General features: G+C 42.1%; 1 protein-coding gene across 3 annotated transcripts in view; it reads right to left on the reverse strand.

The window, feature by feature from the left end:
* The window catches only part of TMX3 (thioredoxin related transmembrane protein 3), a 33,536-nt gene extending 17,355 nt beyond the window's left edge, over nucleotides 1–16,181 (reverse strand). For 2 of the 3 annotated variants that reach the window (XM_084849956.1, XM_084849955.1), the window contains exons 1-9: nucleotides 16,110–16,181; nucleotides 13,801–13,855; nucleotides 9,660–9,699; nucleotides 7,714–7,837; nucleotides 6,895–6,940; nucleotides 6,481–6,561; nucleotides 4,586–4,685; nucleotides 2,663–2,740; nucleotides 323–389 (exon numbers count right to left, since the gene is read on the reverse strand). In XM_084849956.1, coding sequence (XP_084706082.1) covers nucleotides 323–389; nucleotides 2,663–2,740; nucleotides 4,586–4,685; nucleotides 6,481–6,561; nucleotides 6,895–6,940; nucleotides 7,714–7,837; nucleotides 9,660–9,699; nucleotides 13,801–13,855; nucleotides 16,110–16,155 — 637 coding nt within the window. In that variant the 5' untranslated portion in view covers nucleotides 16,156–16,181. Of the gene's footprint in view, nucleotides 1–322; nucleotides 390–2,662; nucleotides 2,741–4,585; nucleotides 4,686–6,480; nucleotides 6,562–6,894; nucleotides 6,941–7,713; nucleotides 7,838–9,659; nucleotides 9,700–13,800; nucleotides 13,856–15,559 lie in introns of all 3 variants that reach the window. The other variant, XM_084849957.1, reaches the window with a different exon arrangement.
* Nucleotides 16,182–16,460: the final 279 nt, after the last annotated feature.

Here is a 16,460-nt window from a genome sequence, read left to right on the forward strand (position 1 = left end):
CTAGGCCTAGCAAAGAATGTTGCACAACTCACATTTCCAGAACACCTGTTTAGCCTAGTTTGAAGTACAATCTATTTATCATGCATGTGTGCCTCATGTGGCAATCAGAGTTTCAGCCAGGCTGCTACCACTTTTGAATTTCTAAGTATAAAAGGACAGTGCACTGACAAGAATACCTTTTGCTATTTTTTAAAAAGTAAATAAGGACAACATCAGGATTATGACTAGACTATGGTTATAATCCTTAAAATGCATAAACTAAATCCTATGCATGTTAGCGGCATATGACTGCACTCTTGATTTAATATACTCATGAACTTACCATCATACACAAAGTAAGCTCCATCTTTGAAGACCAGGACAGCTGGCATCTCAGGAAGTTTCACATGCTGAAAGTATGATAGAGAAAAAGATGACGCAAACACTTTAATGGCACACAAAATAAACAACCTGCAAAAATTTTGACTTTCCGATCTTCTATGAGAATGAAAATATGTATGTATTTTTTTACTCCTATGTCAGTTATGGCCCTGTGGTGTCTTCAAAACATTCAAATAATACAGTAAAGACACTGAATAAAACAAACACATGAAGGTGAAGAAAGGTGCTGTAGAACTCTCTCCCTACTGAGGCGCATTTCGTGTCTCTCTTGTCAGGTGAAGCCCTTTAAAAATGTATCTAGACAGGTTTTTGGCTGGTTGAGCGGACTTGACTTTTTAATTCATGACTTATTTTAATGTAACCTAAACCTGCGGAGAGGCGGTGCCAGTCACTGTCGATAAAACTGGGCTAGATGGACCAATGATCTGACTTGGTATAAGGGAGCTTTCTATGTTCCTAAGTAAAGGAACAAATTTGTGTTATTAAGCAATGGAACTAATTGGTGAAACACATAGATACTCCATAGCAGATATATTATACCTAAGTTTAATAAGGTGCTCTTGTGACATCTAGAGAAACAATTTTGTAAGAGTAAGGTGTACTTTTTTAAAAATTAGAGATAAGAATTTGGTTCTTTCTATAGAGATTTGGAAACCAGCAGTTTTATTCACTAGTTAGCCTAAAATTCCTTGTCCTGGTTTTCAGGCTTTCAATCTCTGAGTAGATCCAAGACAACACAGAGGAAGGATGATCCCTTGAGTAAATTAAAACAGCCTCATAGCTGCTACTGAGACATTAAACCCTAAAGGTATACTGGAGTCACTAAAAATATTTACAATAGAAATAATTAAGCTATGCTGTCAAAGAATAAAAATACAATGAACACCCTTGCCTGCTCAGACTTAAAGCCCCTTTTTAGTTAATATTAATAGAGAAAGTCTGCCACCATTGTGGGCATGTCCAAGCCACAGGATGGCCATAGGATGCAACTCTTATAATAAATCAGGTACACCAAGATACAAATAGTGAAGATACCAGTACAATTGGGGAAATTATGATATTACATCACAGGTGAATATTCCAGTTTAAGTATGTTTAAGATTAGATGGTTTAAAAGGAATATTTTGATCTTGTTGGTGAAATTCAGTTAACTGAATTAGTAAGGGTGTGTGTGTTTTTAAAAAAATCAGCTTATGTTGTTTTTCTGATGTATTTTTTTAAAATACTCAATTTTCTGGACTTGAAGATTCAAGTTCATGAAATTTTGAAGGATCAAATTGATCTCCAACTTAACTTGTTTGATTTATCAGCCATCAGCATGTGTGAATTTGACACCAAAATAATGACTGTCAAATATCTATTTTTAGGAGTTTGGGCTTTTTTAAAGTAATAAATGGAAACTGTTCTTTTTAAGACTTCAGTCAATTTGGGTTGGTAGGGCTCTGTCCTGAACCTACAAAGATTTTCAACTTTAAACCACCCCCACCCCCGATGCCCAAATAACTAGTACAGAAAGCATCTCTTAGTTCCTATTCAAACAGAAGTTTACGACCTGGAATTTGACAGATTTACCAATCTTAAATGCACCACAGCATAGCTTTATGAATGTAACTGTAAAGCAACATTGGGTGTCTTTATATAAGCAATAATACAAAATATTAGTGAACGATCTTATAATTTCTACCTGCAGCAGTATAAGGCCACTATTTTCTCCAATTCAGCCCTAGGTTCAGGGCAAGAATGATGGTGGCTAGGCCAGCAAAGAGAATGACTACTAACTCATTAGACATTAGCAGTTCTTGGAGGCAGTGCAGGCTAGTCCACTCCCATCCCCCCATAACCTCCAGTAAGTGAATACGTGTTTCCCCCTTCAGTTGAAAATAAGCAACAATGACTTGAAAGTATTATACCCCACCAGTTCCGTATCTATCCTGCACATAGTCAAATCAGTCCCTTGACCCTTTTCAAAGGGTTCCAAGAAAAAACAAACCCAAACCAAGCATGTCTCATTGGAGACAGCGCAGTAACAAAACCACTGAAGCAAGCTGATTTTAAAGATAAATGATGCCTTGCTTTGTCTGCTGTGGTTGCTTCACAAAGCCATCGCTGGATAAATTGCCCTGTGACACATAAATGGCTCTTTGAAGTCATGGAAAAAGACTTAAAATGGTTACTCTAACTTGCATTCATGTAAACTAATACCAACATAGTGCTAAGAGTTGTAGGGTATTCCTTAATATGAATCAGTGAATTACTTTAAATACATGTTAACTAAATTTACCTCAGGTAGTACCTCTTCTGAGGCAGAAAAAAAGTATGTATAAACAATTAGTTCGGAAGCAACTTCTATGTATTTTTCCTGTGGAAATACAAATACATATTTTAAAACAGTGTCTCAATCTTCATAAATATGTTTAGATAAAATAACACATTTTTATATAGTATTCACTGATAAATTTCAGAATTTATAGGAAAGAGTTCCTGGGTGGGTGGGATTAAAAGTGACATAAAGTTTGCCTTGGGGACTATACAAATGCCTAATATACAATCATGTAACTTCTGCAGAGTCAAGTGGCAGACCACACACATACTTTGCTCTTGCATATTTTGAAAAGATCTACTGTGTTGCTTCTTCTATCTTTTTCTATCTGTACTTAGTGTTGTGTCTCAACATTGTCATACTATACCAATAGATATCCCCACTGCCAGCTGTTCCCCACCCCAAATTGTTACAAATTCTCCAGGCAATCATAGCAGCACTCTTTTTCCTGTCCCTCGCCAACCCCTATCTCTACAACTTATATTGTGCTTCGAGTGTATCTAACCTTGACCATCCGCCAGGGGAATGGGAACTGCTGATGGAACAGTTTCCCCCAACTGCTGCAGCTCCTCACACATGCTTCCCAAATCTGACCCAGAGGGCTGGAGGACCCTCCAGAACAGGGTGGCTATTGCAGGGAGGAGAGCAAGAGGAAGTCCACTCTCACAATGTTGGATTTAAGACATTATCTCATACCACATTCTGCCAACTCGTTCCTTATCTTCCCAAGATATTGGCTGGGTTCAGACAACACGATAACCCACGATGGTTAAATAAGACACCATGGCTTATTTACTGAAGACAAAAAGGCTTCGTGCCAACAATGGCTGGGAGGGAGCCTTTTGCACAATTTCACTTTAGAGCTAAAGTGCTATAGCTTTAGCACTACAGCAAACAGAAGCGGCTCTGCCATCAATATTGGGGGGGGGAGGTTAAATGCACAACTCCACTTCATTGTCCTTGATTTTGGACAATGAAGGTGTCTATGTCAGCAATGGCTGGGGGTGGGGTGCACAATTGAGGCTTTTGTCCTGATCCTGCAGGGTTTATTTGTTGTTGTTGTTCAGTCGTTCAGTCGTGTCCGACTCTTCGTGACCCCATGGACCATAGCACGCCAGGCCTTCCTGTCCTGCGCTCTCTCCCGGAGCATGCTCAAGTTGGGTTTATTTGTGCCCTCCCCTTTTTTGTTGCACCAGAGATTTTCCCTCCTCTGGGGTAATTGCGCAGGGGTTTGATGGTGCATCGCGTACCTCCTGACTAGGAGAGGTTGCGTGTGAAGTGTGGTCCCGATCCTGCAAACTTCCAGAGCTTTACAGCCACCACGCCCTTGCTGGGGTGATGCTGGAAGGGCTGAAATAAGCCCCTGTACTTCACCCCACACCTCTCCCCTCTCACAGGGATACTGTGGAAGGTTAAACAGGCTGCTGTGATTTTGTCAACGGGTGAAACAGTGCCACTGCTGGGGCGGGAAAACTGCAGCAGGACAGAGGGCGGACCCAGCTTTCACACAGTAGCTTAATAAGCTACGCACAGCTTATTAGCCCAGTAATGTGGCAGGGTATTATGGACTATTTTAAAAAAATAAGCTACTGTGTGTAGCTTATTAAGCCACCATGGCTCAAAGTGATGTCCAAATGCAGCCATTAACTAACTTTGCAAAATACTTTTTTCTTTAATAGAGTATATAGTTATTTTATCATCTTCGTATTATAAAATATATCCTTCCCTACACTAAATGTTTTTGGAAACAGTCACTTTGAAGCTGTAATTTTAGTATACTTCCAGCACTTGGCAAAGTAGTTACGGCTGAGGTGCCAACTACTAGCACATACTTCTGTAATGAGTAAAAGAAAAAAAAATCTTGCGTTTTGTGAAGTTTCAAACCTTTAATGGAGATTCCCCACCAATGTACAGAAAAAGTACACGATGCCTCTTTTGCACATGTTCAAACATCTGCTGGCTAGGGAGGGGTCGGATTATAGGTCTGAAAAATAGAGGGGGAAAACTAGATCAATGTGAGGAAGAAAAAGAAGCAGAACAGTTTCTTTACTGCCTTTCCTGAGGTTGTAATCCCAGTACTGATCAATTGCTTGCACTGATAGGACTTTTTAATTACTCTGTGGTTTAGAGCATATATTTTTTTTCTTTTAAGCTGGACCAACAAGTACTCAGCACACTAGTGCTGGAACACACCAGCTAGTTACTCTAAACATGTAACCAAAGTGTAAGTTCCAAATCATATAGATATATGCATATAGTAAAAAATGTATAAACTAAGTTGTGCGAATTTCATATACTGGTTATTATCCATTGAAAGTTTTCATTTTTATTAAAATCAAAGGATGAGCTTTTAATTATCAGATGACAATGCTAAGAAATAATTTCAGAAGTACTTAAAAGTATCAGCAGACTATATCAAAAGCATTAGTATACTTTTGCTTTAAAAGAGCATAAAGACTTGTTTTAAATAGAAAAAGAAAAAAGCTTACTAAGAGTCATTAGCAAGTGTTACATCATCCTATCCTATCTTACCCATTCAGCAACTATGTTCTATAGTTGCATCATTAATGAAGTCAATATAGAAACATTTAAAGATTTAATTAGCTTTGCTAAATGGCAATTTCATCATGCACTTCGATGCATTTTCCCCAATATTTCCTACTAGGATAGCAGTATTTTAAGGAACGTAAAACCTCTGTATACCAGCTGCTGAAGAACACAAGTGGGAGGTGCTATTGCACTCATATCTTGCTTCTCGGGTTCTTACAGGCAGCTAGTTGGCCTCTGTGTCAACAAAATGCTGGACTAGATAGATCTTTGGTTTGATTCAGCATGACTCTTCTTATGCTTTTAACTTATAAAGACTTCTAGGAATTGATAGTAATTGACATTTGTTAAAGAAATAGCAGCTACAATAATCTAAATAGTTCTATATAAATACTGAATTAAGCTGCTTTATATAATTGTTCCACTGCTAACAGAAATGTAGTCGAAGGTACCTTACAGCTGTAAAATATTAATGTAAAAAACACAAACTGGTTTTTAAATAGTTTGCTGGGTAGCTAGGTGTTATATTTAAGTCTTTCAACCTGCAAGAGCTGCTTGTTATAAGTTTGAATAAACTATGGAAGGTAAGTCTGGGAGAAATGTTACTTTGTTACCAAGAAATTGATCAACAATTGTTAATTTGTGCACAGGTTTAACTGAAAACCACTGTAAATGATAATAGTAAATAAAGATCTCTCCCCTTCCTTTCTCAGAGGATAACAAGGGACTGACCTTGGAATGACAGGCACATATACTAATAACTTAATAATCAAGCTGCTTTGGCTGACAAATCCTTACATCTAATCATAGTTCCCATCATGCCCAGGGAATTAATGGCTCCAGCTATGCGAACACTTTGTAAGACAGCAATCTAAAGGTGATGTGGAGGAAACCATAAAGGCAAGGCTGAAATGAAGGTGGCAGGGAGAAGCAGAATCTTCTGTCTGCAACAGGTTCAAGAGTTCACATATATCTATGGCAGATTAAATACATTGTTTTGGTGAATTGTACATCACTTCACATAACCTCTTCCATTTTTACACATTATAGCAAAAGAGTATGAGCTACCTCAGCAAAGTGTGGTCTCTTGTCAGTTATGACATAGGGCCACCCTGATGGCAAGTAGACACCATGGGCTGACTTATCCACATTTCTCTGTTGCGCTATGTTTCCAGAACAGCGTCAACACCCACCCCATATGCTACACAGGATTGACCCCATTACATACTTACCCTGCTACTCTGTTTGCAAATTCAATAATATCATCTTTGGTCCTAGGTCCTCTATAGTTGTATGCCAAGTCACCCTTTAATCTGAATAAAATAATATTGGATGAATATTTGAGATACACTGCATAAGAGATAACCAGTGAAAAAAGCTACACATGGGGCTCACTTACATTTTATGAACACAGAGTAGCAATATATTTTAAAAGCCTTACTACAGAGGGAGGGTAGGCAGGAAGCAGAGGAGCAGTGAACCTTCCCACAGTACCAGTTAGCTTTTAAGTGAGACAGCAATGGGGAGAACAAAATACTGGTCTATGTTCAGTACACATCAACAGAAAAGGACATTTGGTGTAGGAGACACTAGTGATGCTACAAAGCACTGGCATTTTAAGATACAAGACACATAATTCAACTTACAACTTAATTGTTGGATAGCCTCGAACTCCAAACTCAGAGGCAATACCTACAAAAAACAGTAGTGTAACTAACAATTTAAAGTGTGCATTTTCTCTTATCACAATTCAAATGTTCCAAAATATTTTACTGGCATGTCTGTGGAAACAAACATAATACATAGCATCAAACATTCTATAACTTACAACTGCTGCTTATACATGGGAATTACCATAAGAACATGCTGTCAGATGAAGTACTTTTCATGTCGATATACATGCAGTGTATTTCCTATTGTCACAGGGTAAGAGGCCTTGCCCATTCACTTGTTGAACTCTTAATTTCAACCATGCCAATACCTCTATCAATACCTAAGGGCGCAATCCTATCCAGATAGGCGGCCGCCTCCAAACTCGGAGGCGACCGCCTATCCAAAGCAGGGCAGGAGACGCACGGAGGAGATTGTTCCCTCCGCGCTTCTCCTGCCCTGCATTTTCGGCTAGACAGCCAACTGTGGCTGTCTAGCTGCGGGAGGACGGAGCGGGGAAGGAGGCTTCTGTACAACACATTGGATGTGTCGTACAGGCATTTCCACCCTTCCCGCCTCAAAACGCCCCCAGGAACGCTCCTTTTCGGCCCCTCTGCGCTCCTCTTGTGAGCGCAGAGGATGGGGCTGTTATGTGCGGTCTTCCCGGATAACACAATATCCTATTGCCATCTAGCTGCTGTCTAGCAGCCATAGGATTGCTCCCTAATTTGCTTATATTGTTTGGTAACTTGTTAACTTTTCTATTAAAAACGTAAATTTTAATACAGAATAGAAGGCTTTAACAGTGTACTTACTAGAATAGGAAGTTGCATCCATCTTTCCAACTTTTACTGGAGAACCAATGCTTCCCATTTCTTTACCAACTTCATTCCAGACTGGCTCCAGTTTCTTGCAATGGCCACACCATGGTGCATAGAACTGAGAACAAGCCAAAATAAGCAGTCAGTAAAGTCTTTTGAGAATCTATCTCACATGCATTTGGAACGTCCGTATAAAATGCCCTCCACTTAGGCTTCTGCAAATTTGGGTCTCCTAGTTCAATTTAAGAATGCAATAAATAGCATAGATCCTAGTGTTTCAAGATGAGTGGGAGGCAAATTATGGTATTATTTTATTCTCTTGTCAGAAGTCAGACCAAAGTATTTGGGCCTTTTGTCCTGCATCTAACAGACTACTCCACCATCTGCTTACTTCTTCCTCCAGCAGATTAAGGAAGAAAAGTTGAATATTCACATAATAATGGTCTAGATCATTTACTACTTGTAGTTATTGCTTTCAGTGAGATTTCCAGAAAATAGCTGTGCACAAAAGTCTTGAATTTTTTATTTTTTTTTATTTTGCCTTTTTAAGCCTTCCAAATAAATTTCATAGCGTACCTTACCAAGGTAAAAAGCTTATCATGTTTTCCCTGGGTTTTCTAAAACACTAAATATGGAATAAATACATCTTAGCCACATTTTTGCAATCAACAGTCTTAACTATTCAATCAGCAGCTGGTTAGACACTGGTTCAATTCAATCAGCTGGTTGGCCACTGTGTGAACAGAGTGCTGGACTGGATGGACCCTTGGTCTGATTGGACCCTTGGTCTGATCCAGCATGGGTCTTATGTTCTTTTTCACAGTCCTGTTGATTTTTTATGCTTGATTATGCCTAAATTCCATCACATTTTTTAAGATGAGAAAACCAGAACAGCAAAAACATGTTATATATGTTTGTTGTGTGTGTGTGTGTATATATATATATATATACACACACAAACCCCAATTATATGTTTTTATATATAACAATGCATACTGTTTATATAAAATCCAAATATATTTTCTTAACATTCTGCTGCTTTAACAGCTACAGAGCTCTACAGTGCTGTTCCAGAGGATTACTCATGATTACTCCCTTGAGAGGCAATAAGTAATTCAGAAACCAATTTTATATATGGATAGTTGAGATATGTCCCACCTCTTTCATCTACTACGCATGGTGTATTCTCAGCATTCAGAACTGCTGAACCTTTTTCTATCATTGTTTGTTTGTAGTTAAGAAAATGGAACTGTGATAACCTGTGTTCTTGGACATGAGCTCACTGATCTGACAGATAAATTACTGCATTTTTCAAATGCATACTAAATGTGCTTTTTCAGCACTATCTGTTGAATTTTTTTATTGCTACATTTCTACTACAAAATGAGTTTTTCAAATCTATGCCTAAATCATAAATACTGATTCAGTTAAAGAGCACTTATTCTAAATATGCAAAACAAAATTTATTAAACAAATTCAAAAGCAAACAATTTTATATGCCAGCTTCTTTAAAAATGCTGCTTATGACAGTGACCTCCAGTGACTATTTCAGAGAGCAGTAGGGTACCTTATGATTCATTGTTTGTTCTTACATGCAAGACAATATATATGCAAAGTTGCAAGTAAGGTAATTCCTGGATCATTATCATCATCTCAGTACAGTTTATCCATCTGTCAATATCATTAACAATAATATGTGAGGTTTCTCTATCATACAAAGTCTGTTCCAATGGCTACACAGTAGTGAGTACCCACATTAAACCATCATGTATTATAAAAATAAACTCTCAATAAGAATAATTCATTGTGTTATATTTATAACTTCATTGTCTTCTTCTTCTGGAGATTATAATAAACATGGATAACTGGAGACTTTTTTTAAAGCAAGCCAATAAGGAGTAATAGGGTTTTAAATAAAGTTTTTATAATGTCATACTCACATCTACAAGCCAAATGTCATCTTTACGATTCTCTTTAAATCTAAGAAAGAAGCATAACTGGTAAAATACACATGCTAGACAGAGGTATGCATGGTAGACGTGGACTATATTTTAACAAAGTGATAAAATAACTGGAGAAGACAGAGTTTATCGACTTTTACTAAGCATTGGCTTGTTCATATACTTTACTGTTGAATAGAATTTTATGTTACTTCCATCCTTCATAATCATTGGAATAATATATACCTAGGATTAACTAGGCACTGTATAACAATAGTTAACACAAAACAAAGAGACCCTGCCCAAAGATGTTTTTCTTCCCTAGGCAGGTAAGCAATGAAATAAAGGTAGGAAAAAGAGTAAAAACATTGGAAATGAGCCCTCCAAAGTTACTATCGTATAAAAAAAATTGAATAACATGGTGGGAGCTAGCAGAGGACAGATGGGTAACTCCGGCCCTCCCGCAACAGTCCACTGTATTTCTGTGTAGGGCATAGAGGACTGGGCTTCCCTCTTCTAGCAGCCTGCTTTGTTTCTATGCTGTGCACAGATGGGGGATAGAGCACCCCATCCTCTCTCCACCAGGCTGCGCTCAGTCTCCTACAGGCAATTCCTTGTTGCCTGTGGCTACCAGGCAAGTGCTTAAACACAAGGCTGAATTAAGAGACCAATCTTTTAATTTCAGGCCTTGGAAAACAATTTCCACCAATTTGTTCAGGTATTTCCTCCCTCAAAGCCTTCATACATGGGAGGAAAGCTTCAAAATAACCAGATGGTTTCAGAATCTGAACCAGAATTTGGAAGACAGCCTTGTAGTGGCCTCCTCCCAGTCCCTCTTCAAGGGCTTTTCTGGCAACCAAGATCACTGCCAATATCACAGCCTGACTGAAGAGAACAGTACCTGAGTAAATAGCCTGCTGTGAAGGCTGAAACATACAATCAGGGCCAGAAATATTAGAACAAGGATAACTGTTTTGGCAGTTGGCCTCTGTACACCACCACATTGAAGTTGAAAGGAAACACACCCAGATGGGAGCCAAGTCAGGACTTTCAGCTGTAATTCAAGGGGCTGGACAAAAGTGGGGCACTAACCATTCAGGAAGGACAGCCAGTGGCATACACACACACCCATCATTGGTGGCTCATAAGTAATGGAACAAACCAACATTATTCCAAACTTAAGGGTCGCCTTTAATACCTGGATGAAAACCCTTTGCAGTCAATGGCTACCTGAAGTCTGGAACCCATGGACATGACCAAATGCTGAATTTCCTCCCTCGAGATGCTTTGCCAGGACTTCACTGCAGCTGCCTTCAGCTGCTGCTTGTTTGTGGGTCTTTCTGCCTTCAGTCTTGTCTTCAGGAAGAGAAAAGCATGCTCTATTGTGTTGAGATCAGGTGACTGAATTGGCCATTGAAGAATATCCCATTTCTTTGCCTTCAGAAACTCTTGGGTAGTTTTTGCTGTATGTTTTGGGTCATTATTCATCTGCAATATGAAGCAGCATCCTATCAGTTTGGCAGCATTTGGCCGAATCTGAGCAGAAAGTATAGCCCTATACACTTCAGAATTCATCCTGCTGCTTTTATCAGCAGTCAGGTCATCAATAAACATCAGTGACCTGGTTCCATTGGCAGCCATACATGCCCATGCCATAACACTGCCTTCACCATGTTTGACAGATGATGTGGTATGCTTTGGGTCATGAGCTGTTCCTTTCCTTCTCCATACTTTTCTCTTCCCATCATTCTGGTACAAGTTAATCTTGGTTTCATCAGTCCAAAGAATCTTATTCCAGAACTGGGCAGGCTTTTTTAGGTGTTTGCTGGCAAAGGCTAATCTGGCCTTTCTGTTCTTGAGCATTACCAGTGGTTTGCACCTTGTTGTGAAGCCTCTGTATTTACATTCATAAAGCCATCTCTTGACTGTAGATGTTGACAATGACATGCCTACCTCCACAGTTGCGTTCTTGACTGGCTAGATGTTGTGAAAGGGTTCCTCTTCACCCTGAGCAGAATTCTGCGGTCATCCACTTTAGTTGTCTTCCATGGTCTTCCAGGCCTTTTGCTGTTGCTGAGCTTGCCAGTTAATTCCTTCTTTTTCAGGATATTCCAAACTGTTGTATTGGCCACTCCCACTGTTTTTGCTAACTCTCTGATGGGTTTATTTTGTTTCCTCAGCCTAATGATGGCCTCCTTCACTCGCCTGGACACCTCTTTGGACCTTATGTTGGGAGTTCCAGTGAGCAGCTACCAAATGCAAATGTAACACTCAGAACCACCTCCAGGCCTTTTATCTGCTTGATTGGTCATGGGGTACCCAGGAAACAGGCCACACCTGGCCATGCAGCTCAGCCATTCCTTACATTACTTATGAGCCACCAACAATGGGTGTGTGTGTATGCCACTGGCTGTCCTTCCTGAATGGGTAGTGCCCCACTTTTGTCCAACCCTTTGAATTACAGCTGACAGTCCTGACTTCGCTCCCATCTGGGTGTGTTTCCTTTCAACTTCAATGTGGTGGTGTACAGAGGCCAACTGCCAAAACAGTTATCCTTGTTCCCATATTTCTGGCCCTGGCTGTATAATCACATCTGCTCAAGCCCTTAGACCTTTCCACATCATAAAGAATATTGGTCTCCTTTCAGGTCTCCAACTAGCACTTGGATCTCATTTATTCTTGATTTGCTCTTCTTCAATGCCATGTCAGTCCGTAATAAAACATCTGTCAGTCATAATACCATTAAAGAACTGATCTGGTGTATATTACAAACACAGCTGACTAGATCAAGCAGGGGACCTGCCTAGGTCCAGCTACTATTCCATACAGGAGCAATATAAGATTAGTCAGCTAGGATATTGCGCGTTACTGTAATCCAAAAGAATTACGTCTTTATTTTATTTTAAAAGCTTATATTCCACCTATTTCCCGGAAAGGGAACTCAAAGTGGTGAACAAAGTCAGCAATCTTAAAAACCCAATAAACAAACAAGTTTATAAAAACAGCAATAAACAATAATGCTGGTATTATTGGCCTAGTAAACATGTAACCAAATGCCTTTCCAAGTCCCTGGAAATCTGTGGGCAGGCATATGTTGAAATGATAGTCCATTTCAAGCCGTGTTTTCGGGAATTGGGAAATTGTGACAGAAAGGGAGTACCATCCATCCCACTACCCAACAGCATCCCTGACTGAAGCTGTTAGGTAGTACTGAGGATTCCCAGCTTATTCATGCTGGGGTTCTTCAACATGCTGAGTATGCTAGTAACATTTTTCTTCATCTTCCTTTGGCATCAGGTTGTTCCAGATATAACTGCCTGAGGTCAACAGTGAAATGGGTATGATCGAATCATCTGACGTTCTGCTTTAGGAGTCACAGCTATTAGCTATGAAGCTATAGTGTATTGAGATGTTTCAGCATTGGCCCAATTGGCACCAATATTATGGAACTGCTACTGAAGTGAGATTTGACAAGCTAGGTCTGTTGGAATTTTTAGATATCCCATTAAAGTGCTTTTTTCTGCAAAGTCTCAAACTCTGTTGATTGCAAAATTTTGATGCTATTATATTGTAATTTGTAGTTTAATAAATAAACTGTACAAGCCAAATAAGGGGTATTTTTTTCCTCCAAAGAAGGAGGATGAGTAGGAATGCCTTTGGGACTGTTTCCTTTGTTTCAACTGAAGGCAGGGACTGATGCAAAGAGGACTGACCACAACTTTTAAGAAGAACTAAAGGGAAGAACAGGAATGACTATATCTTAAAATGCCCTGACACTATGCAACAACCTTTAAACAGGGCCTGTGTTTTTAATTTTTGTACAGGGTACATTGTTTAGAAATATTAGGCAATATATTTATAGGAGTCGTGTAATCAAACTCACATTTCTGTTTCTTCTTGTTATGCTTAGTTACTCCTATTACTCATTTATGTTTCATACCTGCTACAGAAAAGGCCAAAAAGTGCTACCATGCAATAATGGCATGCTGTATTCGTGATCACCAACACACTCATGTGCAGGAAGAGCATGATGTATGAAGCAACCCATCACTGAATCAAGCTACAGAAAATGCACCTTCTCATAATATATAAATGCAAATCCCTAAAACCATAATTCACAAGAGAAACACCGTATACTTACGAGTCATCCAAATCTTCCACAAAAGTTGCATCTACAGCAAGTATAAGGCCAGCAACTACCAGAAGAAAAGGTGGCAGAAGAGAAAAAGAGAATATATCCTGGTCTATGCCATAGACTGATACATACAAATCCTAGTTCATATCCTATCCAGCACATTCTATATCACTCCTAAAATTAACTTCCACGTGAATGTGACTTCTAAGATGTGCCTTTTCCAGATCACTGATTTTTAATACAGCCCCAAAACCTAGTTTTACACTTCAGGAGAGACTTTGCTGACTTGGTGCCATCTCTGTTGGTATAGAAAGGCAGCCGGTCTGACCATTCTCCTAGCCCCACTATTCAGCCCAGTCCTTTTCACCACATGAGAACAAGCACAAGGGGACAGATGTAGTTCATGCATATTTTCTCACTGGGTGGCATTAGAAAGAGAAGATGGGCTCAAGCTGCTTCCTTTGACAGTTTGCCAGAGTTCTCTCTCTGAATGTGGCAGCAGTAAAGATTGAGCCCCTTGGGTCTAAATTTGAACATGGTGACCAGAGGGACACCACATCCGCTGGTAAGCGGACAAAGACAAATGGTTATGCAAGGAACACATACTTCAACCTTTCACTTCTTCAGCTGCTCTCCCACCCCTGGGAAACAGAGCAGTGGTGATTTTGTGCAGAAAACCCCAACCAGAGTGCCAGAGAGCAAACAAACAGAATCAGCAGTAGTTGCTCTTGACTCTTAAAGGCTCTACTATGTCCAATATTTCCTCCCGCCCACACACTGTCCAAAGACAGGGAAAGCAAGCAGGTAAGAGCCTCTCAGAGGGGCAAGGCAAGTGACTGGAACTATCACTTTCCCAATCCTCCTCTTTGCATGGCATCACTCTTGCACAATAACCAAGGCTTGCACAAAAAACAAGGAGGGAAAAGCCACGTGGGTAATCCATGGGTTCTGGGTGGTTTGTTCCCCACGGCAACAAGCCACCCTGGCCAGGAGGCAGTGGCTGCGCCTCTTGCTTGCCTGCATTCTTACATGGAAAGTGTGGCATTGTAGAGGAGCTGTTGTTTCTTTGTAATTGCACACTCCCCAGCCCATAGTGTCAGGGACTGGGCAAGTCTTGAATGGAAAGAGCAGCCACCATTACTTCTGATCATTTCTCTCTGGGAGGCTCTACCTACTCATTCACCCACTCTTTCTGGATGGCACAGCAGAGAGGATTAGGCCCAGCTGTGTTGCCCAGGGTGAGCAAGCAGAACCTGGGGCTGTTCCTTACAGAAGGGGCCAACTCCTCTGCTTATATGCTTACTCTATTTCACTCTCTCGGGGTGGTGGAGTAGGGAGGATGGGGTTCACTGGGCCCAAGCTTCTAGGCTGTGCTACCCAAAGGGAAAGCAGAATGATGAGCGAGCAAGTGAATGAGCCTGCTCTGTCTGCTTGCACATCGCTGCTCTCCTCATGGTGCCCTGATGACTGAGACTGGGGTCGGAGAGAGATGTGAAGTGAGGGCAGAGGGCTCTCTGAGCAGTGCCAGGGAGCTCAATTCCCCCCACATACTGCCCAAAGAGAGGATGCACAACCAAGAGGAAGACGGAACAGCTTCTACAAGGAGCAAGCTCCTCACTTTTCCTGGCTGCATGCTCTTTCTGGGCAGCCCTGCTGGCTCCAATTCCCCCTGCTGTGCCACCCAGAAGGAGGGGGCAAACAAGCAAAAGCAGGAGTAGCCAAAGCCTCTTCTTGCTTTACCCACTCGCTTACCCACACTCCTTACTTTTGCGCCTCCCCAAGCTAGAGGGCGGGCAGGCAAGCTCGCCGCGGGAGGCACTGGCAGCCCATCCTTGTAACCACCACTTGCTTGGCGGCCTTCACAGCCACACAGGAAGCTGCTGGCCTGTGGCCCCTGCCCTTGCGCCTGAATGGGTGGGCGAGGAGAGGCGGCTGGGTTTCTACCCTCGGCGAGGGAGGGACCCCCAGCTTTCGGTGGGGGCCCCACCGCACCTCAGCAGCACGCCGGCCAGTGGCCGAGCCGCTGGGCCCTTTGAGAGGGCGGGGCCCGAGCAGCTGCCCAAGGCCTGACCCTGAGGCCAGCCGCGGGGCGTCGCCGGCCTTCCCTCCCCCTCCAGCCCGCTTCCTGCAGCATCAGCCCACACGCGGTGCCATTTCCCCGTCACTTCCCGCCACGCACCCGCCCGCTCCGCGCATCCACGAGTCCCCGTCTCCTGTCACCCACTCCCGCAGCAAGGCAGCTTTCGACCCTCCCCCTCCCCGGTAAACTGCCGTTGCGCCGCGCCAACGAGGGACCGGCTCCCCGCTCGTCACACCTGCGGCCAAGAGCAGGCTCCGCAGCTCTTCCCCCGCTGCTCCCATCCTGACAGGAGCCGGCGGACCGAGCCAGGCGGAAGGGGAAGGGGAAGCGGCGCCTTCCCCCCCCTCCCCGCCTTCCGACGTTACGGAGCATGCGCCAGGCGGCTGTGGCGCCGGCCGTCGCCTCGCTGTTTGGAAGAGGGAGGGGTGGTTGCTAGGCAGCGCTGCCGCGCGGCTCGGCGCTGGGCTGCTGCTCCGCGAATCCCCTTGCCCGGGCGCTAGGCAGGCGGCGGGAAAAGAAGCGAGCAGGGCCGCAAGCGAAGGCCTCCGTCCTCCCCTCGCTAGGAAGGCGATTGCACAGCGCCAGT

Source organism: Heloderma suspectum, chromosome 4 (genome assembly GCF_057233095.1).
Source record: "Heloderma suspectum isolate Gila_16-S chromosome 4, 16-S_ref, whole genome shotgun sequence".
Lineage (NCBI taxonomy): Eukaryota > Metazoa > Chordata > Lepidosauria > Squamata > Helodermatidae > Heloderma > Heloderma suspectum.